Source organism: Sorex araneus, chromosome 2 (genome assembly GCF_027595985.1).
Source record: "Sorex araneus isolate mSorAra2 chromosome 2, mSorAra2.pri, whole genome shotgun sequence".
NCBI lineage: Eukaryota > Metazoa > Chordata > Mammalia > Eulipotyphla > Soricidae > Sorex > Sorex araneus.
In genome coordinates, this window is record NC_073303.1 from 237,868,024 (window position 1) to 237,895,889 (window position 27,866).

Below are 27,866 nucleotides of genomic sequence, written 5' to 3' on the forward strand. Positions count from 1 at the left end.
CCGCTGTCTGGTTGAGGCCTAGCTCCTGGCCAGCGGCCCCCTGCAAGCACAGCGCTCAGCCCTGACCCCCCGTGGCCGTGTCCAGCCCTTTGGACTACTTCTGGCACAGGCAGGTGAAGGTCTACCAGGCGCCAGGCTCAGCAGGGATAGGAAGGTCAGCTGCACGCAGCTCACCCAAGCACTGTCCGCGTCCACTTAGGAGAACTGTGGGTGCATGGGCAGGAGTCAGGAGCATGTTGGCTGCCAGGGGCAGGGTGGCCAGCACCGATTGTTCTTCCCATTTGCATTTGTTTTCTTTCTTTTTTTTTTTTCCTTTTTGGTCACACCTGGGGATACACAGGAGTCATCCCTGGCTCTGCACTCAGGAATTACCCCTGGCGGTGCTTAGGCGACCATATGGGATGCTGGGAGTCAAACCTGGGTTGGCCGCGTGCAAGGCAAATGCCCTACCCACTGTGCTATCACTCCAGCCCCTGCTTTTCTTTTTTGCACACCCGGTGCTACTCAGGGTCCACTCCTGGCGGGGCTCAGGGAACATATTTGGTGCCTGGGATCAAACGGCTGATCAACAAGCGCATCCCCGCTGAACATTGCTGCGGCCCCAACTGAGACTCTTGTCCTCTAGAGACGCCTGTGTTCTCTCCCCAGCATATGCTTCTCTCTAAACCTTTCTAAGTGACTTTCTATAAAAACTATCTTATTGGGACCCCAGGGATGGTCTAGTGGGGAGGGCACACAGCCATGCACACAGCAGACCAGGGTTCAATTTCAGGTATCCTCCACCATTTCTCTGAGGACATCCAGGAGAAATTCCAGGATGCAGAGCCAGGAATCAGCCCTGAGTATAGCGAGTCTAGTCCAAAAAGAAAAAAGAAAATGATTTTGTGTCACACACACACATACACACACACACACACACACACACACACACACTTTTTAAAAAATCCACCTAAACCTCTCTTGACTCTGAACTGCAAGGTTTGTTCCTGCCGCTGGCACACATGTCTCTGTTCCAAGTCACTCACTAACTCCAGTCACTGCTCAGGCCTCAGTCAGGCTGCACCCTGTCCCCGGAGGCCTGTGGGTCCTTCTGGCATGCACGGCCCCCAAACTCCTACCATGTCTCTGGGTCTCCCGCTGTCTCCTGTTAGACAGCCTCTCTCCTTCTGGCCTGCCTGTGGCCTAATGCCATAACTGACCTTCTTCACTCGTTGGAAGACGTTATAGCAGCTTCCTGGCTTCTTCCTGGACCATGGGGCCAGTTTAGCCAGAGGGATACAGGGGGTCAGTGGAACACAGGCTCTGGGTGCTTCCCACCAGTGTCCTTCTTTTTTTGGGGGGGTTAACCTAAGCAGTGCTCAGGGGTTTGGGGGCCCCTCCTGGTAAGAGCTGGATGCTTGGGCCTTGACATGCTGAGGGCCGCCAGTGCCATACCTGTGTGTGTTGTGTGTGTGTAGGGGGGAACATGTGGTGCCAATGATCAAAACTTGGGCTTTGCATGTAAAACGCATGCTCTATGCTTCCTGAGATACCTCCCCAATCCCTGCTCTGGCTCTTGTGGCCTTGTCATCCCAGGATGAAAACTGGAGGCATCTGGGTCTTCCAGAGAGCTTGTGGGCTTTAGGAGAGGTTTGATCCAGCACATACTCTTCAAGCAATGATGGACAGATGGAGCTGGAGGGCAAACACCCATACTTCCCAGATCCCTGTCAGCCACTGGAAGACAAATCACAAGTGCTGCCTGCCTCACATTGTCTGCCAGATGTCCCCCGTGAAACTGAGTACACCCAATGATGACAATGTCACCAAGCTCCCTTGGGGCCACTTCTCCCAGCTTGTCACCATGCACCCTCCCTTCTTGCCCTCGGGGTGGTGAGATAGTACTGGAGACTCCGGACTCTCACACAGCGGACCCCAGTTCCATCCCTGGTATCTCAGAGGGTCCCTAGAGCTAGGCCAGGAGTGATTCCTGAGCCTTGCTTTGTGTGGCCCGCAGACAAACAAATCTTATTATTATTAATTTTGCTTGAGTTCCATACCTGGCTGTGATCAGGGCTTACTCCTGGTGAGTCTGAGGAACCCTACAGGGTACTGGGGACCAAACCTGGACAAGCTGCATGTGAGGCAAATGCCTCCCCGCTGAACTACTTGTCCGGCCTCACATATCTTTGTTCTTTTAAAGTAATACCAGGTTTTATCTGCACCCTCTAAGGAAGGAAGAGAGAGAATGAGAGAGAGAGAGAAAAAGAGAGAAAGAGAGAGAGAGAGAGTGAGATGCAAGAGAGAGAGAGTGAGATGCAAGGAGAACACCCTAATCTGGGTTCAATGTTCAGCATCCCATATGGTCCCCCAAGCACTGCCAGGCGTAATCCCTGAGTGCAGAGCCAAAAGTAAACCCTTAGGATCTCTGAGTGTGACCCAAAAAGCAAAGAGAGAGAGAGAGAGAGAGAGAGAGAGAGAGAGAGAGAGAGAGAGAGAGAGAGAGAGAGAGAGAGAGAGAGAGAGAGAGAGAGAGATCAGAGAGCCAAGAAAAATTATTCCTTCTCTGTCCTAGAAGATAAGTGTTCCCTTTGCACAGGGGACTCATGGTCCTGATGGTTGAAACATCACGGTTGTGGAGTGATAGCACAGCGGGTAGGGCGTTTGCCTTGCATGCGGCCAACTGGGGTTCAATTCCCAGCATCCCATATGGTCCCCTGAGCACGGGCAGGAATAATTCCTGAGTGCAGAGCCAGGAGTAACCCCTGTGCATCGCCAGGTATGATCCAAAAGGAAAAAAAAATAACAAATTTTCTTTCAGGAGCCAGAACAATGGTACAGTGGCTATGACATTTGCCTTGCATGTAACTGACCCAGGTTTGATCCTTGGCATCCCATAGAGTCCATGAGCAACACTAAGTGTGGCCCTCCCTAAAAATTGCTCCCACCTCACTGAAAATTAAAGTAAAATTTAATCGTACAATATGTACATTTGAAGGTGGGAGACTGAATAAGACAAATTCCTAATTGGATATACCCTAGAGGATTCCCTAAAATTTCCATGCAAATTCCAACGTCTTTTTCTGAAAAATAGCAACTGTAGGGTTTCAACTTACATTAGTCGTGTTCTGTTTGAAGAAAAGTAGCTATTATGTTTTCAATTTCCCACCTTCTGGTAGTTATTTACACATAGAAACAGAGAATTATACCAGAATTTCACAATTCTTCCTTCTGGAATAACCATGGGAGCCAGAATTGCAGTCCCACATCTTGAGCTGCTCCTGTCCATGTACCTGGTCACTGTCTTAGACAACCTGCTCACCACCCTGGCCATCAGTCGAGACCCCCACTTCACAAGCCCATGAACATTTTTTTCTCTGACCTGTCCTGGGTGGACATCTGCTTCATCTCCACCACCATTGCCAAATGCTAAAGAACATTCAGACAAAAAGCCAAGCCATCTCCTTTGAGGGCTGCATTACCTAGAAACATTTTCTCATCATCTTGCCATACTGGACAAGTTCCTGCTGGCCGTGAGATACAATGACCACTTTGTGGCCGTCTAACACACCCTGCACTACACAGTCATCATGATACCCCAGCTCTGTGGGATACTGGATCACGAGCACCCTGAACTCCATACTGCAAAGTTTCATGGTGCTGCGACTGTCCTTCTGCATGGTCCTTGAAATCCTCCACTTTTTCTGTAAAATTAATTAATCAAGTGGCCTGACAGGATTGTTCCGACACTCTGCTGAATGGCATCATGCTATATGCTGCCGTCGAGGTGTTCGGCGGTGGACCCCTCTCGGGCATCCGTTACTCCTACAGAAAGATCATTTCCTCCATCCATGGCATGGCTAAGCTTGGGGCAAGTCTAAGGCCCCTTCTTCCCCACAGCCCTGTTCCAGAGCCCCATTGGGAATGCGGGTAGTAGACACTGCGCCCTGAGCTGTGGGAAAGGGTCATGCCTGAGCCTCACCAACGAAGGCCAGGTGTCTGCAGGCCTCCAGCATCACGTCTCTGTACAGGCACCTCTAGGCAGGATTCAGCAAAGGCCACTCAGCCCGGGTGAAGTTCACAGCCACGTCCTCAAAGGATACTGAGTCCTGAAACACACACAGATGCCAATCAGCCAGGGCCCATCTGCATCCCGGGGGACAGCGGGACTCAGAGGGGCAACTTTAGGATCCTGTGTTTTACTTTAGTCTATTTTAAACAATCAGGGTCCCCACAGGAACACCAGGATGTGTGCAAAACACAGGGCTCAGTGGCAAGTGCTGGGAACCACGAACCATGACAGTACCCCGCCCAGATATGTATAGAGACTCTGAGGGGTCTTTCGAAAAGATTGACAAAGGGACGGAGCTGGAGCAAAAGCACAGCAGGGACAACACTTGCCTTGCATGTGGTGGACGTATATTTGATCTCTGGCATCCCTTAAAGCTCCCTGAGCACTGCTAGGAGTGATCCTTGAATGCAATGCAAGGAGTAAGTCCTGATTGTTTCTGGGTGTGACCCCAAAAGCAAAAGCAGGGAGTGATAAAGGGAATATTTGTACGAAGAATGTGGAAACTGACAGCGGCCTATTGACTAGCCTTCCCCATTCACCCCCAAGAATTGGTGAGTGACCTAACTGCATCATGTGGGGAAACCCACTTCACATTACCAAGACCTAGACAAGGTTCCTGTTATAAAGTGATACCTAACAGACGCTTCTGGGCGTTGGAGAGATATTACAGTGGGTAGGGTTTTCACCTTGCTCGCGGCTGACCCAGGTTTGATTCCCAGTATCCCATGTGGTGCCCCGGAGCACCACCAGGAGTAATTTCTGATTGCAAAGCCACTAGTAACCCATGTGCATTGCTGGGTGTGACACACAAAGCAAATAAATAAATAATAAATAAATAAGTAAATAAATGAGAAGTTAAAAAAAATGAAGCTTCTGGGCAACTCCTCAGACCTGAGAGACTCGCTGCTCAGACAGATAGTTCTGGGCGACCCGCAGAATTGACTAATGGCCAGGAGAGATCCTGCTGTCTGTCAATGCAGCATAAAGTGGCCTAACCAAGGCCTCTAGGAAGACTTGCTCATGCGGCAGGAGAGAGTGGGAAGTGCGCTGGCATTGCATGCTCCAACCCAGGTTCTATCCCCAACATGCCATTAGGTCCCCCAGGAACCCCAGCCAGATCCTTGAGCTCAGAGTCAGGAGTCATTCTGATGTAGGCGGGCAGGCAGAGAGGGAAGGCTCTTGAACAGGTGATGACAGTAAATTTCCTGGGAAGGAATAGCTCTTTTTCTTTTTGGTGTTTTTTTTTCTTTTTGTGTCACACCTGGCGATGCACAGAGGTTATTCCTGGCTCTGCACTCAGGAATTACTCCTGGAGGTGCTCAGGGGATCATATGGGATGCTGGGAATCAAACCCAGGTTGGCCGTATGCAAGGCAAACGCCCTACCCGCTGTGCTATCACTCCAGCCCCGGAAGGAATAGCTCTTAAGCTGCAGAAACCACCTTGCAGAGAAACAGGAACTAAGGCTTGAGAAGACCCTCACTTACTTATAGCAACAGACCCAGAGAATCTCTGGAAGAAACAAAAGACCAGGAAGGGAATTTTAAGGAAGACCACCTCACTCCCAACTCCTGGCAACCTCCTTAGGAATAAAATTTTACCTAGGTTGAAGCCCCAAGTGGGGACAGTTTGAAAAATCTCTATAGAGGCAACCTTGGACAAAGTAAGGGAGCTCATAGGATGCCCGAGCCCAAAACCTGCCTGCCCCCACTTGGCCAAGCACATGCGGTGCTTGAGCACATGTGTCACCAGCATCTCTGCTCTTTTTTTTTTTTCTTTTTGGGTCACACCTGGCAATGCACAGGGGTTACTCCTGGCTCTGCACTCAGGAATTACCCCTGGCTGTGCTCAGGGGACCATATGGGATGCTGGGATTTGAACCCGGGTCCGCCGCGTGCAAGGCAAACGCCCTACCCGCTGTGCTATCTCTCCAGCCCCTGCATCTCTGCTCTTGAGATGTGGATTTTCATGCTTTCCTGTCTAATGCTGGGTTGTATGTAGGGGCTCTCTCTGGCTTTGAAGAAGCCCGGGTTCTCTCTTGACCGCTGTTTCTCTCCACTCTCTCCCACTTTCTCTCACTCCTCCCTTTTGAAACCTCCAAATAAAAACTATAATTTCACTGAACTTCTACTCCTGAAATTCCTCTCGGCAAGACGACACAGGATCCCAGGAACCCTTGGTCCTGGGTGGCAAAGGTGGATGGGGGTTTGATTCCTACATCCTATAGGTCACCTGAGCACCACCAGGAGTAATTCCTGAGTACAGAGCCAGGAGTAACCACTGAGCATTACCAGGTGTGGCCCAAACAAAAGGAAACAAACCAAAAAAGTTGTTCACTCTTAGGTACCTTCAAACAGTTTAATGGAATTGTCGTGCAGACAAATGAGGCAAGTTTGATTCCCTTTGATGTAGGCAGGTAGATAGGGAAAGGCCCTTGGCAATGAAAATTGAGATTTAACAGAGTCTCTGGGAAGGGGACTCTTAAGATGTGCAGATTCAAGAAAACAAAAGACCCGGAAGAAACCATCAGCAGACCCTGAGGACAATAGACCCCTCCCCAGGGGGTTCCCCAAAGAAGGCCATCACCACTCCCAACCTCCCTGGTAACCTCCTTAGCAACGGACTTTTACCTGGGAAGAAGCCCCCACGTGGGGGCAGGTTGAAGAAACCCTATAAAGGCCACCTTGAACAAAGGAAGGGCGCGCATATGCTGCCTGAGCCCATGTGCTGCTTGTGCCATGTGGCCGAGCACATGTGTCGCCCGCATCTCCCGCCTTGAGATGTGTACTTTCATGCTTTCGTGTCCAGTGCTAGGGTGTGTGTAGAGCTCTCTCCATCTTTGGAGGAGCCCGCGTTCTTTCTTGAGCGCGTTACTCCTACTGGTTTTCCTTTTCCACTTATCCCTTCCTCCTTCCCTCAGAAACCTCTAAATAAAATCTGTTACTTCACTGCTTGTCTACTCCTGAAATTCTTTTCCGCGAGCGAGACAAGAACCCAGTTACCCTGGGTCCCGGGTGTTAGAGGCGGTTGGAGAGAAAGTGACCGTCTTTCTCCTCCCCGCTTCACGTAAGTCACCCGTGGGGCCCACCGACATCACCTTCACACCACTGGGTCCCCATAACCCTGCTAGAAGTGATCCTGAACTGCAGAGTCAGGGAGAAGCTATGAGCATTGCTGGGTGTGACATCCCTCCCAAACAATAGGAAAACTCATTATGGGCTCAGAGCAATAGCACAGCGAGTAGGTTGTTTGCCTTGCGTGCGGCTAACCCAGGTTCAATCCCCAGCATCCCAGATGGTCCCCCAAGCACATCATGGTGTAATTTCTGAGTACTGCCTAAGCCTCGCTGGATTGAATGACGCTGAGGGCGAGTGAGAAGGAAAGGGCCAATCAGATTCATCTTAGTTACCTGGCACCCCACCTTCTCACTTTCACAGACACACATCCTTCCAAGTCCTTTCAGATATCAGGTAGGAAAAGGCTTAAGGAGCAATGCTTAAGGTCCAGAAAAAGATCCAAACAGGCTGTCCTAGATGCTGCTGAGATCCCACACCACAGCCAAGGGGCCTTTCCCCCTGTTGGACACGGAGCAGGGCAAGAGCAACTCCATCATGCTTGGTTCCTGCTTCACGTTTTGTTTTACTTAAACCTTTTTGGTTTTCTTAAAACCCTGTTTCCCAGACATAGAAAGACTGCACTCATCTATGGTATATAGAATATCAGAGTGGGAGACTAATACCCAAGAACTGTAGAAATAAGTACCAGGAGGTTGACCCCATGGCTTCGCGGCTGGCCTCACGTTCCGGGGAAAGGGCAACTCAGAGAAGCGATCACCAACTACATTGTAGTTGAAGGCCATGTGGGGGAAGGGAGTTGCGGGCTGAATGAGGGCTAGAGACTGAGCACAGCGGCCACTCAACACCTTTATTGCAAACCACAACAGCTAATTAGAGAGAGAGAACAGAAGGGAATGCCCTGCCACAGTGGCAGGGTGGGGTGGGGTGTGGGGGAGATGGGATTGGGGAGGGTGGGAGGGACGCCGGGTTTACGGGTGGTGGAGAATGGGCACTGGTGAAGGGATGGGTTCCCGAACTTTGTATGAGGGAAGTATAAGCACAAAAGTGTATAAATCTGTAACTGTACCCTCGCGGTGATTCTCTAATTAAAAATAAATAAATTATAAAAAAAAAACTGGAAAAAGCTATAAAATATAAAAAAAAAATAAAAACTAGTATGAAACTAAAAAAAAAAAAAAAACCCTGTTTCCCTCCCCCCGTACCCCCCTCAGCCATCTTCAAGGGAAGAAGGACAACTGGACTGAGAAGTCGACCTTGGCAAATACTTTCATAACTTCTCTTGACTGTCTATAGAAGCCACCCAGACACAAGCAGGGTGGGTAGCTGCCAGAATGTTCTGAAAACATGTCTAGATCACCTATCTGTAATTGCTTGTTTCTACTATATGAAAGTATGTTTTCTTCTGAATTATGAAATTTGCATTTTTACTTGTGCTTTCGTTAAAATTCATAAGTGCAGGCTATGATGTAAGCACTGAGTGTAATATTTGCGGCTTTTTCCTTGTTCAGGGTCTTACTTTGTCCTGCGTGCCTAGAAGCTTGACCCCCACTAGCTGACTTAATATAACTCTGCTTGTGTGTTACATTACTTGCTGAACTCTTTGTGCCATTCGCAGAAGGGGAAATTATCGACTCCAGACCCTAACTCCTTGCCCACAGCTGACCTGGGTTCGAGCCCTGTCACCCTACCCACGAGAACCACACCAGGAGTGATCCAGGAATGCAGATACAGGTGTTGCCAAAAAAATAAAATAAAATAAAATCTGAGTCCCTGCTCACTTAATCAGTGGTGTCTGGGAAAATCTAGAAGTCCAGCCCATTGGCGAGAAAATCCCTCCAGCTCCCGGTCTCCAAGTGCAAATGGAAATGTGAATAATCACAGGTTTCTCACACAATGTTCTAGTTTGGGAGTGGGGTCAAGTTGGAACCTAAAACACTTCTCAGAATTCTCTGGGTGAGAGGGGGGGTTCTCCAGAATCACTCTAGGACCAAGGGACTATACGGGATTCCACTCATCGAACCTACATTCGCTATGTTCAGGGCAAGCACCCCCCTCTCCCCCAACTCGCTATTACTCCAGCGCTCAATTTTAAATAACTGGGAGCAAAGGGTGACTTGCAGAGAATACAGACTGATGGAGAATCAAGGCCTGATCTCAGACAAGGTCCTGGAGGTAGAAAAGAAGGAACAAACTGCAGGTCTGTTTATGAGTCAGACTTAGGAAGCCAAAGACTGTTCACCCAGTGTGGGGCATATTGACCGACTGAGGCAGAGAAATATTTACATCTCCCTGTTATATTTACATCTTCTCATTACACTCATTTCCCACTGGTTACTCCAGTCTCAAAGGATGAGATTACATGGGAGAAATTAGCCTACTGAGAAAGGGAGGATCATTTTTTTTCTTAATAACCTCAAGTCCCAGTGGATAAGAAATGAAGTGGGTCTATGTATGGAAATCCTTCCTCTATCCTCTTCTGCACTTTTTCTCACCTGCCAGAGTTTTCAATTACTAACACCATTCCTTCCCTTGTTTTAAAATTATTTTGGGGAAGGTTGGAGTGATAGAGAAGTGGGTAGGGCACTTGCCTTGCGTGCTCCCACTAGAGTTTGGAGTTTGATCCCCAAGATTCAGTGTTCTCTGAGCACTGCCAGGAGTAATTTCTGAGTGCATATCCTTATGGAACCTACCCCTGAGCATCTCCAGATGTGGCTCAATAGAAAAAAAATCAAAATTTTTAAAAACTTAATCACTGGGCTGGAGCAATAGCGCAGCGGGAAGGGCATTTGTCTTGCAGCGGCAGACCCGGATTCAATTTCAAGCTTCCCATATGGTCCCCTGAGCACTGCCAGGAGTAGTTCCTGACTGCGGAGCCAGGAGTAACCGCTGTACATCGCCAGGTGTGATCCCAAAAGAAAAAAATGTTGAAATAACCTGAATTTTAAAGTTACCAAGTTATTCATGATTGAGTTTCAGGCATCCAATGTTCCAATGCCAATCCCTTCACTAGTGTCCCTCCCTCACCTATTTTCCCAAATGTAGAGGACACCTGTGGGTCTTCAAAGCACTGATTTATGATGGACACAGTCCTGGTATCCCAGAAACTCAAACTCTGCTCTTCTACAAGAGAATAACTGTTTCTATGAGATGAACCGCAGTACCACAGTTCCTGCCTTGTCAATAGTTTCACACAGCTATGAGTTTCATACTCACAAGTTCAAAGTGATAATTTGTTAACTCATTATTTGCAAAAACCAAATTCTTTTCTTTTTTTTTTCTTTTTTCCCCTGCCTTTTGGGGTCACCCCTGGCGATGCACAGGGGTCATTCCTGGCTCTGCACTCAGGAATGACCCCTGGCTGTGCTCAGGGGACCATATGGGATGCTGGGAATTGAACCCGGGTCAACCGTGTGCAAGGCAAACACCCTACCCGCTGTGCTCTCGCTCCAGCCCCTCTTTTTTTTTCTTTTTCGGTGACCTCATACGATGCATAGTCGTTACCCCCGACTTTACACTCAGGAATTATTCCTGGCGATCCCCAGGGAATATATGGCATCCTGGGAATCGAATCGAGGTTGGCCACATGCAAGGCAAATGCCCTACCTGCTCTACTGTAGCTTCAGCTGCCCAAAATATTTCCAGTGATGTAAAAAGCATGTTTTTTTTTTTTTTTTGGGAAGGGGACACATATGGTAGTGTTCAGGCTAACTCCTGGCTCTGTACTAAGGGATTATTTCTGTCAGGCTCAGAGAACCATATGGGATGCTGGATACTGAACCTGGGTAGGCTGCATGCAATCAAGAACCCTAATCTCCTATAATATATATCGTTCATATCAGTATGTTTTTTTTAATAAAAACAATTTGGATAAATATTTTTTGTATTGGGCCACAAGCTGTGATGTTAGAGCTTACTCCTGGCTCTGAGCTCAGGGATCACTCCTGTGGGGCTCAGGGGACTATAGAGGGTGCTGGGAACTGAACTCAGGTGAGTCTTATGTAAGGCAAAAGCGCTACCAAATGTACTATTGCTGTGACCCCATAACTTCTTTAATCATCAACTGTTATTGGATATTTGGGTGTTTCCAAATCCTGGCTCTTCATTTACCTCAAAATAAGTCAGTTAAACAAACCAAGTTAGCCAAAATACATAAACTACTTATTGGTGCTGTATCAAATGAATACACTAGACATTTAAAGGGCACAATTTTGCTTACTGTTTGGGAGGTGTAAGTTTGAAAATAAGTCAGGGAGATTATACAATGTCAACTGTAGAACAGGGTTCCCTCTGCGGGTCCAAAGAAAGATAACTTGGGGCTGGAGCGATAGCACAGCAGGTAGGGCATTTGCCTTGCACGCAGTCGACCTGGATTCGATTCCCAGCATCCCATATGGTCCCCCGAGCACCACCAGGGGTAATTCCTGAGTGCATGAGCCAGAAACAACCCCTGTGCATCGCCGGGTGTGACCCAAAAAGCAATAATAATAACAATAATAATAATAATAAGGATAATATCGCTGAGCACCAAGTTGATCTTCCTTTAAAAAAACAAAAACAAGGTGACCGGGAAAGGGGGTCACAGAACGATCTGGAGCCATGAAGCTGCTGACCAGAGCTGGATTTTTCTCGAGGTTTTATTCCCTCAAAGTTGCTCCTACAGTGAAGCCCGCGGCTGCGCCCCCTGGAGTGGCTCTGCATCCTCAGGATCTCGAGTTTACCAAGTTACCAAATGGCCTCGTCATTGCTTCCATGGAAAATTACGCTCCTACGTCAAGGATTGGCGTGTTCATTAAAGCAGACAGTCGCTATGAAGACGCCAACATTTTGGGAACCTCTCATTTGCTTCGCCTTGCCTCCAGTTTGACAACAAAAGAGCTTCTTCTTTCAAGATAACTCGTGGAATTGAGGCAGTTGGTGGTAAATTAAGTGTGACCGCGATGAGGGAGAGCATGGCGTACATGGTGGAGTGTCGGTGGGACGACGTTGACATTCTCATGGAGTTCCTGCTCAGTGTCACCACTGCACCAGAGTTTCGCCCTTGGGAGGTCTCGGTCCTGCAGTCCCACATGATGGTTGACAAAGCTGTGGCTTTTCAGAACCCCCAGGCTCAAGTCATTGAAAATCTGCATGCTGCTGCCTACAAAACTACCTTGGCTAATTCCTTGTACTGTCCTGATTATAGGATTGGGAAAGTGAAGTCAGAGGAGTTACATTTCTTCGTTCAGAACCACTTCACAAGTGCAAGAATGGCTTTGATTGGACTCGGTGTGAGTCATCCAGTTCTGAAGCAAGTTGCCGAGCAGTTTCTCAACATGAGGGGAGGGCTTGGTCTCTCTGGTGCCAAGAGTCAGTACCGTGGAGGTGAAATTCAGAAACAGAACGGAGACAGTCTTGTCCATGCAGCCCTTGTCGTAGAGAGCGCAGCCATCAGAAGTGCAGAAGCCAATGCCTTCAGTGTCCTCCAGCATGTCCTGGGGGCCAGACCCCATGTCAAGAGAGGCGGCAATGCCAGCAGCAGTCTGTACCAGACTGTTGCCAAAGGAGTGAACCAACCATTTGACGTTTCTGCTTTCAATGCCAGCTACACTGACTTGGGGCTCTTTGGGATTTACACCATCTCCCTGGCTGCAGCTGCTGGAGACGTCACCAAGGCCGCCTATAACCAAGTCAAATCCGTCGCTCAAGGAGGCCTTTCCAGCACAGACGTCCAGGCTGCCAAGAACAAGCTTAAAGCTGGCTACTTAATGTCAGTGGAGTCATCAGAAGGCTTCCTGGATGAAATCGGGTCCCAGGCTCAAGTCTCTGGTTCATATGTGCCACCAACCACCGTCCTTCAGCAGATTGACTCAGTCACCGATGCTGATATCACCAAGGCTGCAAAGAAGTTTGTTTCTGGCCGGAAGTCAATGGCAGCAACTGGCAATTTGGGGCATACACCTTTTCTTAATGAGTTATGGTGCGGAAGAAAAGAGCTGAACATTTTCTCAACCCAGAGTAGCAGACAAATACACATTTCTCTGTTTTTCCAAACAAGGTGGAACAATCTTAACACTTAAAGTGTAGGTCATCATTCTTAGTTGACCTGAAGTGAGTAAAACATTCTAATAAAAAAATTAAAAAATAAAACACTCAAAATCAGAACATAAACTAGGGTGAAGTGACAGTACAGCAGGGCAGGGCTCTTGCTTTGCATGTGACTGGCACTAGTTTGATCACCGGCACCCCATAAAATCCCCCTGGGCACAGAACCAGGAGAAAGACTTGAATACTGCTGTATATGACCCCAAAAGCTAATTTAAAAAAGGAATGCTCATTCACTGCTGGTGGGACTGTCTAATTCATTTTCCTTGGGAAGTGCTTTGGTGATTTCTCAAAACATTTAAAATAGGAACTTCCATATGAGCCCTGATTCCATTATAAGGCCCGTAATCCAAGAATCCCAACATATTAATCTGAAAGGAATATACACGATCATGTTCATTGCAACATTATTGATAATAGCCAAGATTATTTTTTTGGGGGTCACACCCGGTGATGCTTAAGGGCTACTCCTAGCTTTTCACTCAGAAATTCCATGAGGTGGTGCTTGGGGTACCATATGGTATGCTGAGAATTGAACCTGGGTCGGCCATGTGCAAGGCAAATGCCCTACCCGTTGTACTATCGCTCCAGCTCCCACACCCCGAGTTCTTATTAAAGAACACATAGGGGCTGCAGAGATAGTACAGCAGGCAAAGCACTTCCTTTGCATGTGGCCAACCCAAGTTTGATCCCTGACATCCCATAGGGTCCCTTGAGCACCTACAGGAGTGATTCCTGAGTGCAGAGTCAGGAGTGAACCTTCAGCATCACTGGGTGTAGCTCCAAAACAAAAACAAAAAACATAAAAATAGCAAATAATAGCTAAGAACTTCTCCAAGCTGAGACAGGAGTTGAACACCCAGAACCAAGAGGTTCAAAGAGCTCCAAATAGAAGAGACCCAGGTAGACCCACCAGATACACTAGCACACAATGGCCAAAAGCAAAGATAAAAAGCAAACCCTAAAAGCAGCAACAGAAAAGTATTCTTTGCTTAAGAGAACCCCCATGACCACCAGCAGAATTCTCAAGAACCCTCATGAGACTACCAGCAGAGTTCTCAAGAAACTATAAATCAGAAGGCAGGGTGGTGGCATGGTATAAAACAGTGCTGAGAACAGAATATGTCTCACCAAGAATACTCTACACAGTTCACTTAGAACGCAGATTTGAATGCGAACTAAAGAGTTTTTCAGTCAAATAACAGTTCAGAGCATCGATGACATCCCTCCAGATTACCTTGAGGGACTTCTAGGGAAAGAAAAGTGGCTAACCACAGTGGAATAGGAATGGAGCAAACCCCAGAGTGATGTCTCCTCACTGTGCAAGCTAGAATGAGCTCTCAGATGATCACAGGACAAGAAGCTTAGCTTCTGTTCCCTCTGACTCTTCAATACAGGGTCAGCTGGGTGTTTGGGTGCATCTAAGAGGGAATGTTCATGGGCAGGGTTGGAAGACAGAGGATGGAGCTTAAATCTTCCCAAGACCAGACAGCAGAAAGACATCAGTCCTAAATCAGAGTTAGAACGGCAGACAAAAAAGAAAAAGGATAAACATAAAAGACAGATGGCAAGGACCTGTTAGAAAGACAGCACATCGGGTAGGGCATGGGCCTTACACGCTGGTGACCAGTCTTAGATCCCCGGCAATCCATGCGATCCCCCAAGCACCAGCAGGAACAGACTCTGCAGAAGCTCAGAGTTGAGAGGCTCAGCTGGATTTTTTAAAAGTGTGTGTGCATTTGTGTGTGTGTGTGTGTGTGTATGTGTCTGTGTGTATGTGAAGCAAGATCATTTTCTATTTTTTTTCTTTCTGGGCTACACCCGCGATGCTCAGGGCTGATTCCTGGCTCTGCATCCTGGAATATTTCCTGGCTGTACTCAGGAGAACCCTATGAGGTCCCGGGAATTAAACCCGAATCTTCTGTGTGCAAGGCCAGCACCCTCCTCGCTGTACCATCGCTCAGGCTCCAACAAGAGTGGTTTTTTTTAACCTTTATTGGTAGGTTGTCTTTTATTTCCAGATTTTTTTTAAAGCAGATCAACATGGAAATTATCATATTTTTTTCAAGTCTCAGTCATACAATGATCAAACACCCGTCCCTTCACCAGTGCACATGATCCACCACCAAGAACCCCAGAGACCCTCCCTTCCTCTCCCCCTCTGCCTGTGTGGCAGATGATTTTCAATTAACTCTCTCATTGCTATGATAACATTCAATTTTTGACCAAAAGCTCACTATCATTATTTGCAGTTTTCCTCCCAACAGTCAGCCCAACAGTCAGACCTGTCAGAATGGCATCATTAGAACTTATGTTTTCTATTTTTGATAACAATGAGCATATAATGTTGCACGGTCGTGAAATTGGCCGCCTAGTTTTGAGATTTTGGTATTAAGTCCAGAGGTATTTTTGCCAGCAGTCGCTGCATTCCGAGATTGGTTTGTGTGCCTCTGAGATCATGGCTCTTCAGGAGTGGGGAAGCTGTTTGTGGGAGGCCGCTGGGGTCTCATTTGGGCAAGAAACAGGGTTGGTTCTGCACCACCCCCTTCCCCGATTTCGAGATTTCCCCATGCGTCCCATTATTGCAAGCTCCTGCCTCTCTGTCCATGTGGCACTAAACGGTGTGGTCGCCATGCTGCCGAGAGGGGAAAAGGATGAGGACAAAAACCCTTTCCCTCCCGGTGCTGCACAGGACCCTAGTTAAGTTCAAAGTCCACAAGTGTAGCTGCCAGCAACCTCTGGGTTTCTGTACCTCCAGTATATTGGCCACTTAGGTGTGGTGGAGCCATTCCTGACTGTTTTTTTTTTTTTTTTGGATATCAGGAAAGGTTGCATGGCCGCATATGCTAGGAGAGTTTGGAGAGATATTGCAATCCCACAAAATGGAGCCGTGTTAGTAGAAGCTCAGTGTCGCCGGGATTCCATCTGGAGAAGGTGGGGACGCTGCGCCTTCTCTCTCTGGCGTCCCGATACCAAGAGTTTTTATAGACATTTCCTTAGAAAGGTTTAGAGAGAAGCACGCACTGGGGAGAGAGCACAGGCGTCTCCAGAGGGAAAGAGGCTCAGCGGGGCCGCAGCAATGTCCAACGGGGACGGCGCTGGCCTTGCATGCGTCAACCAGGGTTCGCTCCCTGGTACTCCATGGTGCCTGCTCAACCCCTCCAGGAGTGATCCCTGAGCACCGCCAGGTGTGCAAAAACAAAACTAAGTACAAACGGGAGAAAGAGCTGGGGCTGGCCGGCCCGCCACTGGCGTCCCGCTGGCCCCCGATTCCGGCCCATGCACCCGCAGTTCTCCAACGTGGACAGCGCCCGGTGAGCGGCATGCAGCTGACCTTCCTGTCCCTGCTGAGGGCAGGCGCCTGGCAGACCTTCACCTGCCTGTGCCCGAACTCAGCCGCCTGGCTGGACGCGACCTCAGGTGAGGGTCGCGCGCTGCGCTTGCGGTGGCCCGTGGGCCAGGCTGGTTCCAACCAGATAGGGCGGCGCTCTGGGCCCCCCAGTATGGCTGCCCGGTCTGCAGAGCATGGGGCGGGAGGATTAAGGGGGATTCCCGCGCCCGCGCACCCTTGTCCCGCCCTGCCCACAGCCCCGCAGTTCCAGAAGGGCCAGGCCGAGACCCTTCTGGAATTCAGCCCCACCAGGGAAGAGTCCTGCAGCTGCTCAACAAGGCAGGCGCAGGCTTCAGACAGGACAGCCCGACCAGAAGTTCGCTTCCTGCTGGGTCCCTTCTGCTTTGTTACCTAGGTGTCTCGAGATTGCGGAAAGGGGCGAGGGGGCGGGGGGCGGACAGACGGGACGCCCCCATGTGGGCTCTAATGGAGCTGAGGCTTAAGTCGCCCCATTTATCTTCTCCTGCAACTGCCTCAAGTCAGACAAGAGGAATCCCCTTCCTTATTCAGCCCCCAGGGAGACCCCAAACGTCTCCCCTCCTCTCTTGGGGGCGCAGCGGAAGTTTAGCTAGAACTTTAGCAGTCTTGTACCCCCTAAAAAAGACTTTCAGCTCGGAGCTGGTACAGGCCCCCCTTAACCTGCCTCCTGCCCTGTCCCCCCAAAACTCTGTTGCTTCTGGACCTCCTTCTTGACCACTAGATTCCCTCCTGTTCGACAGAGACTGCTCGTTGGCTTCTCCTGACATTTGAGGGAGCTGGACAAAAGGAACATGGGTCCTCAGGTGGAGCTGTGTGCCCTCCACTGCCTCAGACCAACTCCGGAGGCTGCCACACCCGTGCCTCGACCCTCCGTCCTCTGAATCACCTGGCCAGATCAGGGGTGTGGACTGGCTAGGGTGGAATGGGGTTCAGGTGTTACCCCGGATCCCAGTGGTGCTGCCTTCATTCCTGAGGGATCCGTGTGCCAGAGGAAGCCGCCTCTGGTGGATTAGACTGGCTTATACCCGCCTAGGACTGGAAGGGATGAGAGAGTCCAGCAACTTCCGGCCTTGCCGGCGCCCTGCTGGACCTCGGGTCAAAGAATAAACTGGTGAACTGTGTTTGGGTGTCCATGCTGCCTGGGGCTCACCCCACTCACTCTGCGCGGAGGGACACCCGGTGAGCAGTGCTCCAGAGCCAGCTGCCTGAGAATGAACAGAGGGACACAGGAAATTCTAAATACATCACTTCTGCCTAGGATTTCTTTTTTCCTTTTGTTCACATCCAGCGATGCTCAAGAGTTACTCCAGCCTCTCCACTCAGGAATGACTCCTGGATGTGCTTTGGGGACCCTATGGGATGGCGGGGATTGAATCCGGGTCAGCTGTGTACAAGGCAAATGCCCTAACCACTGTACTTTAGCTCCGGCACTGAGGACTTTTGAGGGGGACTTTGGTGTGGGCCCGTAGGGGAGCATTGAGTACCTGGGATTGAACCTGGTCATGACCAGGACAAGATAATTTTGTTGTTCTCTTCTCTTTGAACAAGAAGAGTTCTGAGGGGCTGGAGTGATAGCACAGCATGTAGGGCATTTGCCTTGTACGTGGCCGACCCGGGTTTGATTCCCAGCATCCCGTATGGTCCCCTGAGCACCGCCAGGGTGATTCCTGAGTGTATGAGCCAGGAGTGACCCCTGTGCATTGCTGGGTGAAACCCAAAAAGAAAAAAAAAAAAAGAAGAGTTCTGAACCTGCTTTGCTCTGTTTGACTCAGCCCTTTAGGAAAGGTTTCCTGTTGTAGTTACCACCACCTCACGTTCTGAGGCTGCCCCAACGCTCTTCTACAAGGAAGAGGAGGCATGAATAGAGCAAGATAAAGCTCAGAACACCCCAAGTTGGGGTGAGGGTATCCACCATCAAGGTTCTGATGCTGTTTTCTTGTATTTGATTTGTTCATGGTTTGGGGGTCACAAACCCAGCAACAGTCAGGGGTTCTCCTGGCTCTGACTCAGCAATCACTCCTGCATGGAGAGTCTGTTTGGGACTGTGGGGAGTCAAAGAAAGAACCGGGGTCTTCTGACTGCAGGCAAGAGCACTAACTGTTCTGCTCCCTCTGGAGCAGCCCAGAAGGCTTACTTGATCCTTAATGACCCTATACCTAACACTAAAGCAAAGCAAAGGGCTGGAAATCTTAAACTTGGGAAAATCGGGCCGCAGCAGTTCTGCTGAAATGCCACCAGATAGCACTGTGGGCGTTCCCGTCCCTCCCCAGGGATGTTTCTCTAAAAACTTCCTCCCTTGGGTTTGCTTCAGTGTTAGGTATGGGGTAATTAAGGATCAAGCACACAGCTTCATCCAGTGCAGTGGGAGCTGAGAGGTTAGAACCCTTTCCGTTGCCTTCACAGGACCATAATCCGTCTGTTGGCTCCCCCTGTCGTGCCTGGTAGGATTCCCGAGTGCAGAGTCAGGAGTGTCCCCTGAGCATCTCTGGGTGTGGCCCGAACTGTAAACAAACAAATAAACCAACAAGAAAATAAAAACAAAGCCCCCTCAGTCCCTTGATGGCGAATTTCCTTACCCGACTTTGGGAGTTCAGCTGCACCTGTGGAAGTTGTGTGCTTGATCCTTAATTACCCTATACTTAACACTGAAGCAAAGTCAAAGGTGGAAAATTCTTAGAGAAATGAGCCTGGGGAGGGACAGAAATGCCCACCGCGCCATCTTGTGGCATTTCAGCGTAACTACCGCGGCTCGATTTTCCCACGCTTAAGATTTCCAGTCAAGGAGTGATGGCACAGCAGGTAGGGTGTTTGCCTTGCACGCGGCCGAACCGGGTTCAAATCCCAGCATCCCATATGGTCCCCTGAGCACCCACAGGGGTTATTCCTAAGTGCATGAGCCAGGAGTTACCCCTGTGCATCGCTGGGTGTGGCCCAAAAAGCAAAAAAAAAAAAATGTCTATCTTAAGTCCCCGTTACAAAAGTCTGGCAGGCTGAAGCTCTCCTTCTAAGATAGTCAGCTGTGCCAAAGCTCTAGAGGCCCCCCACCATTGCTTCATTCTGTCCCACATTTCCCTAGAACTGACCAAGGCACCCCTGCCTCACCCACTTGACCAAACAAGACATACATTTCATGCCTTTGTCACCCAGATACCTAAAATTGGTCACTCCCTTCCTGGGATTGGCTTAAATTATTTCACATACATTATGTGATCTCTGTAATGACTGGCTTAGAATATTTTGGAGTTGATTCAAATGACTACATGTATTTCTTGTTCTTTTTATGTGGTTAGCTTAGAATATTTTTATAGATAAGTTACTGTCCCCCCAAATTGTGTATCTGTCCCCTCCTTACCCCAACCCCAAATTAATATATAGAAAACTGAAGCTTCCCATCTAGAGTACCTCATATTATACTATAAAATGTATCCCATACTATAATTTTTTAATAAACTTGCTTCACTTTGCTTAAAAAAAAAAAAGATTTCCAGTCAAGGGGCTGGAGCGATAGCACAGCGGGTAGGCCGTTTGCCTTGCACGCAGCCGACCTGGGTTCGATCCCTGGCATCCCATATGGTACCCCAAGCACCGCTAGGAGTAATTCCTGAGTGCAAAGCCAGGAATAACCACTGAGCATCGCTGGGTGTGGGTGTGACCCAAAAAGCAAAAAAAAAAAAAAAAAAAGATTTCCAGTCTTGGCACAGCAGTAGGGCGTTCACCTTTCACAGGGCCCACCCGTGTTCGATTCCTCTGCCCCTCTTGGAGAGTCTGGCAAGCTATCAAGAGTATCGTGCCCCCACGGCAGAGCCTGGCAAGCTACCCGTGGCGTATTTGATATGCCAAAAACAGTAACAATAACTCCCACAATGTGAGACGTTACTGGTGCCCACTTGAACAAATCGATGAGCAAAGGGATGACAGTGAGAGGGACAGTGAAGATTTCCAACCCTTTTCTTGGCTTCCATGTTAAGTACAGGGTCATTAAGGATCAAGCACGCCGCTTGGGGCTCTGCAGTCTGAGCACAGCCTTTAGGGCTCTTGCCTTGCATTCATAGGACCCGGGTCCATTCGTAGGCTCCCCATAGGGTTCTCCAGTCTTGCTGGTGTGATTCCTGAGTGCAGAGCCACTAGAACCCCTGAGCTTTGCTGGGTTTGTGGCCCCCAAACCATGAACAGACCAAATAAAACCAAAGCAGCCTCAGTACCGTGATGGCAGACCTCTCACCCCAACTTGGGGGGTTCTGAGCGGTATCTGGCTGTATTCATGTCCCCTCCTCCTTGTAGAAAGTTTTGGGGGCCCTCAGAAGATGGGGTGATGGCATCTCTAACAGGAACCTCTCCAAAGGGCTGGGTCACAGAGCAAAGTGGGGTCAGAACTTTTCGTGCTCATAGCGAAGAGAATGACCATGACAATAACACCCAAAATAGCCTTATTTTGTTCACGGTTGACTAGGTTCCACCCCAAGTACTCATAAGGTTCTCCAGAACCCCGCAGGCTCACACCAACCCCCAAATGGTGTATTTAGAATTTCCAGGTATGGAGATTGCCTGGTCTTAGGCTCATTATTACTGTTTTAATCAAAGTTTTTTTCAACAAGCTCCTGATTTCTCTGATGGTAGTTTCACCACAAACATTTATTTATTTATTTTTTATTAAGTTTTTATTTTATTGAATCACAATGAAAAGAATTACAAAGCTTTCAGGTTTAAGTCTCAGTCATATACTGATTAAACCCCCATCCCTTTACCAGTGCACATGTTCCACCACGAAGAATCCCAATATACCCCCTTCCACCCACCCCCCGCCTAAGTAGCTAATGATCTTCACACTATTCTCTCTATAATTTGAATGCATTCAATATTTCAATGGAGAACTCACTATTATTTTTGGAATTTTCGCCCAACAATCAGAACTGCTAAAAAGGCATCATTTAATAATTTCTTTTCATTGCTGAGAGTGAAGACTGAGTTCTGTCGTGGCCCCGCAGTTTTTGGTTTCTGATATTTTAGCTCAGTTCACAGTCTAGATGCATGCTGGAAGCAGCCGCTCTGAGTGCCAAAATGGGTTAGAAGACTTCTCGATCAAAGTGTTTAGGAGCAGGGGCCGGAGCGATAGCACAGCGGGTAGGGCGTTTGCATTGCACACGGCCGACCCGGGTTCGATCCCCGGCATCCCATATGGTCCCCCAAGCACCGCCAGGAGTAGTTCCTGAGTGCAAAGCCAGGAGTAACCCCTGAGCATCGCTGAGTGTGACCCAAAAAAAAAAAAAAAAAAGCAAAGTGTTTAGGAGCAGAGGGTCCATTTCTCGAGATGCAGCTCCGGATCATATCTGGGCGGAAGGCGTGCCGGTAACGCCCCCCCTCCCGGGACCACCTACAGGCTACGTCACTAAAAATTCCTACCTCTGGGTCTCTGGGTTGGGGGTCTTAGAGGGTGTCTCTCGCCACCTGGATGCTGCCGCAACCGCCATTTTCTGCTCAGAAAAAGTCACCCCATACTTTTAGAGATGCTAGAGTTGAGTCTGCCCTCTGCCACCCTCTTCCACAGAAAAAAGGCACTTTTTTTTTCTTTTTGTGTCACACCCGGCATTGTTCAGGGGTTACTCCTGCATCTCAGGAATTACTCCAGGCGGTGCTTGGGTACCATATGGGATGCTGGGAATCGAACCCGGACACATGCATGGACACATGCAAGGCAAATGCCCTACCTGCTGTGCTATTGCTCCAGGCCCAGAGAACAGAGGGCTTGGGACTTCTCATATGTATAAGAACCCCAAAACTCTCTCAGGAAGTAAGATGACACCCTTAGAAATGTGGAGTGCAGGGTTATTAGGATGATGGGGCTGGAGACCTATAAGAATGAGTAGAGCCCTTTGGACCCTGCTGCGGAGCGAGCATGATGGAAGAGCCCAAGGAAGCGCTCTTGGACTCCAAACAGCCCACTGAACTAATTCCGGCATGGGACCAGAGACCCCACGGTGCGCTGAAACAGTGGGAGCCGGGCATCCCCCAATTCTTTTAACCTCTCTCTCTCTCCACACCTCCCCCCTGAGCACAGCGCAGGATCCGCGGTTTTCCTGAGCGCAAAATGGAGACGCCGAGCCTCTCTCTAGGCTTCTCCATCTTATGAGCACCATAAAAGGGTAAAAGTTTGTAGTGATGTTATTTCTGGTTGTACTTTCCCTGGACTTTATACAGAAACCCAAAACCGCGCGGCCGCTGTCGCGGCTGCGCGACCTAATGTCATCTTAGCATCAGCAATATGTAATATGTCCCTTTTTAATGGGTCGGACTTTTGTGGGAGATCCTAACAAGAATAGTAAGTCTGTTGCTGAAATATTGAAGGCAATCAAAGTGGTAGCCATCTCTCTAGACTGAACTAAGCTATATCCCCACGCCGGCTGAGAAGAAATATCCTTCTTTCTCGGGAAGAAAGGCGGCGTGGTGTCAAACATAGTGTGATGTCCATTAAGCAAACAGACCTGGTGGCGTGGGAATGGGATATAAGGGGAAAAATTATGTACATGGAACAGTGGGACGCTGGTGGAATCTCGAGCCGGAGCCGATACCAGCGCAAGCCCTTCGGTTCCAGAAACTGCTTGCAGAAACTCTACTAGTCTATCAACTAAGCCAGAGCCCCACGCCTGCCGATGACGGGAAATAACCATCCTTTTCGGTTTTTTTTTTTCCCTTGTCAGGCAGCGTGGCGATTACCAAACAGGCGTGAACTCGGTGGCGCGGGGCAAGGGGGAAAAAGAAAAGTTATGTAACAAACAGCGGGACTTAATATCTCTATATTCTTAGCAGTGGAGAACTATCAAATGCCTCCTTGGCAATAGGACTGCTTTCCTTTTTTGGGGGAAACCCCAACAACGGTAGTGAGTTGTGTGTTGAAACATGGAATGTAATCGAGATAAGGCATAAACGAAGTGGAACTTATCATGTACAAGGGTGGGGACTGGGGAGGTGGGAGGGGGTGGCAGGTATACTGGGGGGGTTGGTGATGGGAGATGGGCACTGGTAAAGGGAAGGGTGTTTGAGAATTGTATAACCGACATAATCCTGAGAACTATGTAACCCTCCACATGGTGATTCAATAAAATTATTTAAAAAAAAAAAAAAAAAAAGAATGAGTAGATTTGGAGAGCTCGCACTGCGGGAAGGCACAATTGTCTTTTGTGCTCACACTGAGTTCCCTCTCAGTCACCGTATGAGCTCACCCCCTGAGCCCCTGAGAAACTGTTGCAGCCACCCACAGCCCACACCCCAAATATAGGAGCCAGAGCCACTAACTTGGCCAGTCAGCGCAGTGGACTAAGGAGAGGGATGAGGATGTGGCTCCACTGTGCAGAAATTCTTTCTTGTTTTCTTATGCAGAAATTCTGAGGGTCCTGGTAGCTATAGAGAGTTGTGGAGGGAGGTCAGGACCAGGGTGCGGTGGACATTTCTTTGAGAAACGTCCCTGGGAGGCGCAGAAACACTCCACAGCGCCCTCTCGTGGTGCATCGGCGGAAGAGCCATGGTCTGACTTTCCTGAGCTCAAGATTCCCAGCCCCTGGGTTTGTTTCCATGTTACCCTGCAGGTCACTAGGATCAAGCAGGCCACCTCAGGCCATGCAGTGGTAGCCGAGCATCGAGAATGCTTGCCACCCGGGTGTCAGGGATTGAACCCAGCATCGTGGCAAGTGCTTTGGCTGCAGTAGAATCTCTCCCTTTAAGCCCCAGGACGCAAACGTTTCCTGTACCGGTCATCCCCACACCTTCGTGGTTTTCCCTGAGGAAGGTGGTGGAAGCAAGACTCAGCTCAGCATCCCAAAGCTTGGCGTGAAGGAATCTGCCGTGAAAGGCTTTTGTTTGAGTTTCGGGGACCACACCCGGCGATATTTGGGGGTTAGCCCTCACCTTGCACTAAGGAATCACGCCTGATGGTGCTTGGGGAGCGTATGGGCTACTGGGATAAACCCCGGGTTACCCTATACATGGCAGGCACCTTCCCGGGTCAGTATTCGATCCATGGCCCTAGGCTGTGTGCTGGATCCTTAATGACCACGTACTGAACATTGAAGCAAAGCCAAGGGTGGAAAATTCTTAGAGAAAGGAGCCTGGGGAGGGACCGGAGCACCCACAGCGCCATCTTGTGGCATTTCACCAGAACTACCGCAGCCCGAATTTTCCCACGCTCAAGATTTCCTTAAGCCCTTTTCTTTGCTTCATTGTCAAGTATAGCATCATTAAGGTTCAAGCAAGTTGCTTGGGACTATGCAGTGGTAGCAGAGCGGTTAAGGCTCTTGCTTGCAGTCACATGACTCTGGTTCTTTCTTTGGTTCTCCTTATAGTCCCACCATCATGCCAGAGTGATTCCTGAGTCAGAGCCAAGAGAACCCCTGAGTGTTGCTGGATTTGTGTACCCCAAACCATGAACAAATCAAATGAAAGCAAAACAGCGTCAGAACCTTAATGGCAGATTCCCTCACCCCACCTTGGTGTGTTCTGAGCTGTATCTTGCTGTATCCATGCTCCCTTTTCCTTGTAGAAGAGGGTTGGGTCACCCTAGGAACATGGGAAGACAGCATGTGGGGTTCAACATAATAAGAAATCTTTCCAAAGAGTTGGGTCAGACAGAGCAAAGTGGGCTCAGAACTCTTCTTCTTCAAAGCAAAGAGAACAACAACAAAATAATCTAGCCCTGATCGTGGCCGACAAGGTTCAATCCCAAGTACTCAATGGTTCACTGAACCCTGCGGGTCCACACCCTCCCCCCACCAAAAAAAATCCTCGGTGCCAGAGCTCTAGTAGAGTGGGTAGGCCATTTGCCTTGCATGCAGCAGACCCATGTTCAATCGCCGCCATCCCATAGGGTATCCAAGCACTGCCAGGAGTTATTCCTTAGTGTAGATCCTGGAGTAATCCCTGAGCATCGTTATCCTCGGCAGACAGAAATAATATTTTTAGAATTTCCATGGAAGGAGATTGCCCAGTCTTAGGCTCATTATTACTGTGTTAATTAAAATTCTTCTCAACCCACCCCCAGTTCCTCTGACCACTGTCACCGTCACCCCAGACATCTGGAAATGCTGGAGTTGAATCTGGCCTCTGTCACCCTTGTCCATGGAGAACAAAAGGCCTCGGACTTCTTATATGTCGAGGAACCCTAAAATTCTCAGGAAGGAGATAACATTCTCAGAAATTTGGGGTGCTGGGGTGTGGGGATGAAGGGTTGGAGACCTTGTGAACCGGTTTGTTTGGAGGGATGGTCCTGCGGCAGGGCACAGCCTCTCCTGTGTCACACCGTTCACTCTCTGGCAGCTGCTCTGGAGCACTGCTCACGGGGTGTCCCTCCATTCAGAGAGTGAGTGGGGTGAGCCCCAGGCAGCACCGACACCCGGACGCAGTTAAGCAGTTTATTCTCTGACCAGCAAGGCATGGGCAGGGCTGGAAGATGCTGGACACTCTCTTCCCTTCCAGCCCTTCGTAGGTGTGAGCAAGTTGAATCTACCAGAGGAGCCCTTCTCTTGGTCCAGGGATCCCTGGAGATGATAGTGCCACATGGGATTCAGGACCATTTCCCAACCTACACTCCACCCCCCAGGCCACACCTCCTTATCTGGCTGGGTGATTCAGAGGAGGGGGTTAAAGGCAGAGGTGGGGCAGAGGCAGAGGCATTTCATCTGGAATGGGGCTGAGGTGGTGGGGGAGGGGGGCACACAGCTTCCTTTCTGGAGCTCTTAGAGGGCAGGTGATGGGATCAGAGAATGCTCCGGGCCCCACACTGAGCTGATATCACTGGGGTGCCCCAGATGGAGCAGGTGCAGTCTCCCTGCCTTCTCCAGATGGAATCTCACCAATCATGAGCTTCGACAAGTATGGCTCTGGTATGTGGGCCCAGGATTATTTCTCCAAAACACAGCCGCATAAGCAGCCATGTGACCTTTCCTGATATGTAAAGTGAACAATGGAAAATAGATGATCTAGCATCTGACCCTAGAAGGCATACTTGAATGGTGGTGGGAATATCCATGCAGAATATAATGCCCAAAACTATGTAGAGTATCTGAACAATTGTCTGCCATAGAGTCAGGGTAAGGACTGAAATGGAAACGGAGGGGATAATGGGAATATTGGAGGTGGAAATTTTGCACTGGTAGAGGGATGGGCAATCAATCATTGTATTGCTGAATATCAATCATGCAGCTTTTGGCAATAATGCATCCGTTATATGCATTAGATTTCCGACCCCAGACCACCCCATGTACTACTTTCTCTCCAACCTGTCTTTCGTGGACATCTGCTTCATCTATACCACCATCCCCAAGATGCTACAGAACATCCACACAAAAAGCCAAGCCATCTCCTACAAGGGCAGCATCACCCATGCATTTTGTCATCATCTTTGCCATACTGGACGACTTCTTTCTGACCGTTATGGCTGATGACCACTTTTGTGGACATTTGCCACACCTTGCACTATACAGTCATCATGATCCCCCAGCTCGGTGGGCTACAGGCTCACGGGTGCCCTGGACTCCATACTGCAACCTTTCATGGGGCTGCGATTGTCCTTGTGCATGGTCCTGGAAATCCCCCATTTTTTCTGTGAAATTAATCAAGTGGCTTGACAGGCTTGATCTGACACTGATGAATGTCATCATGCTATACGCCATCATCGAGGTGCAGGGAGGCAGACCCCTCACAGGCATCCTTTCCTCCTACACTGAGATTGTTTCCTCCATCAGCGGCATGGCTAGGATTGGGGCAAGTCTAAGGCGTTTTCCACCTGCGTCTCGCACATGTCCGTGGTCTCCCTCTTTTACTGCATGGGCATAACTCAGGGCATGTACCTGAGTTACGTCGCCTCCCACAACTCCCACTCCAGCGACATCACCTCGGTGATTTACACGGTGGTCAGCACCATACTGAGTCCCTTCATCCACAGCCTGGGGAAAAAGACTAAAAGAGGGCTCTGAAAACAAATCTTGGCGCAGTGAGTGCCTGAAATGCCCCTTGTCCCGGAGCTCGGAATGGCCTGTGATGACAAGATGCAGAGGCAGGAAATTGCTCTCCTCACATCCGATCTTCATTATAACTGGATTCCTAATCTCCAAGAAGGTTCGTTTACTTGGAATGACTTCTGTACACACTCAGCATTTCAGTTTGTTGGGTTTTTTTAAATTAAAAATATCTGGGGTGGGGTGAGGGCATACCTGGCTTTGCACAGGGCTGACTTCTGCCTCCGAACTCAGGGCTGACTCCTGGCAGGGCTCTGTGGACCATAATAGGATGCCGGGGATCGA

At 49.2% G+C, this 27,866-nt stretch overlaps 1 protein-coding gene across 1 annotated transcript; it reads left to right on the plus strand.

The window, feature by feature from the left end:
- Positions 1–11,704: 11,704 nt before the first annotated feature.
- Positions 11,705–27,539, plus strand: LOC101544373 (cytochrome b-c1 complex subunit 2, mitochondrial-like). Its single transcript, XM_055124664.1, is given in 5 exon segments — positions 11,705–11,997; positions 12,000–13,083; positions 16,500–16,628; positions 26,801–26,948; positions 27,405–27,539. Coding segments are annotated over 5 exon segments (1,770 nt in total). The 5' UTR covers positions 11,705–11,723.
- The last annotated feature ends 327 nt before the right edge of the window (positions 27,540–27,866 follow it).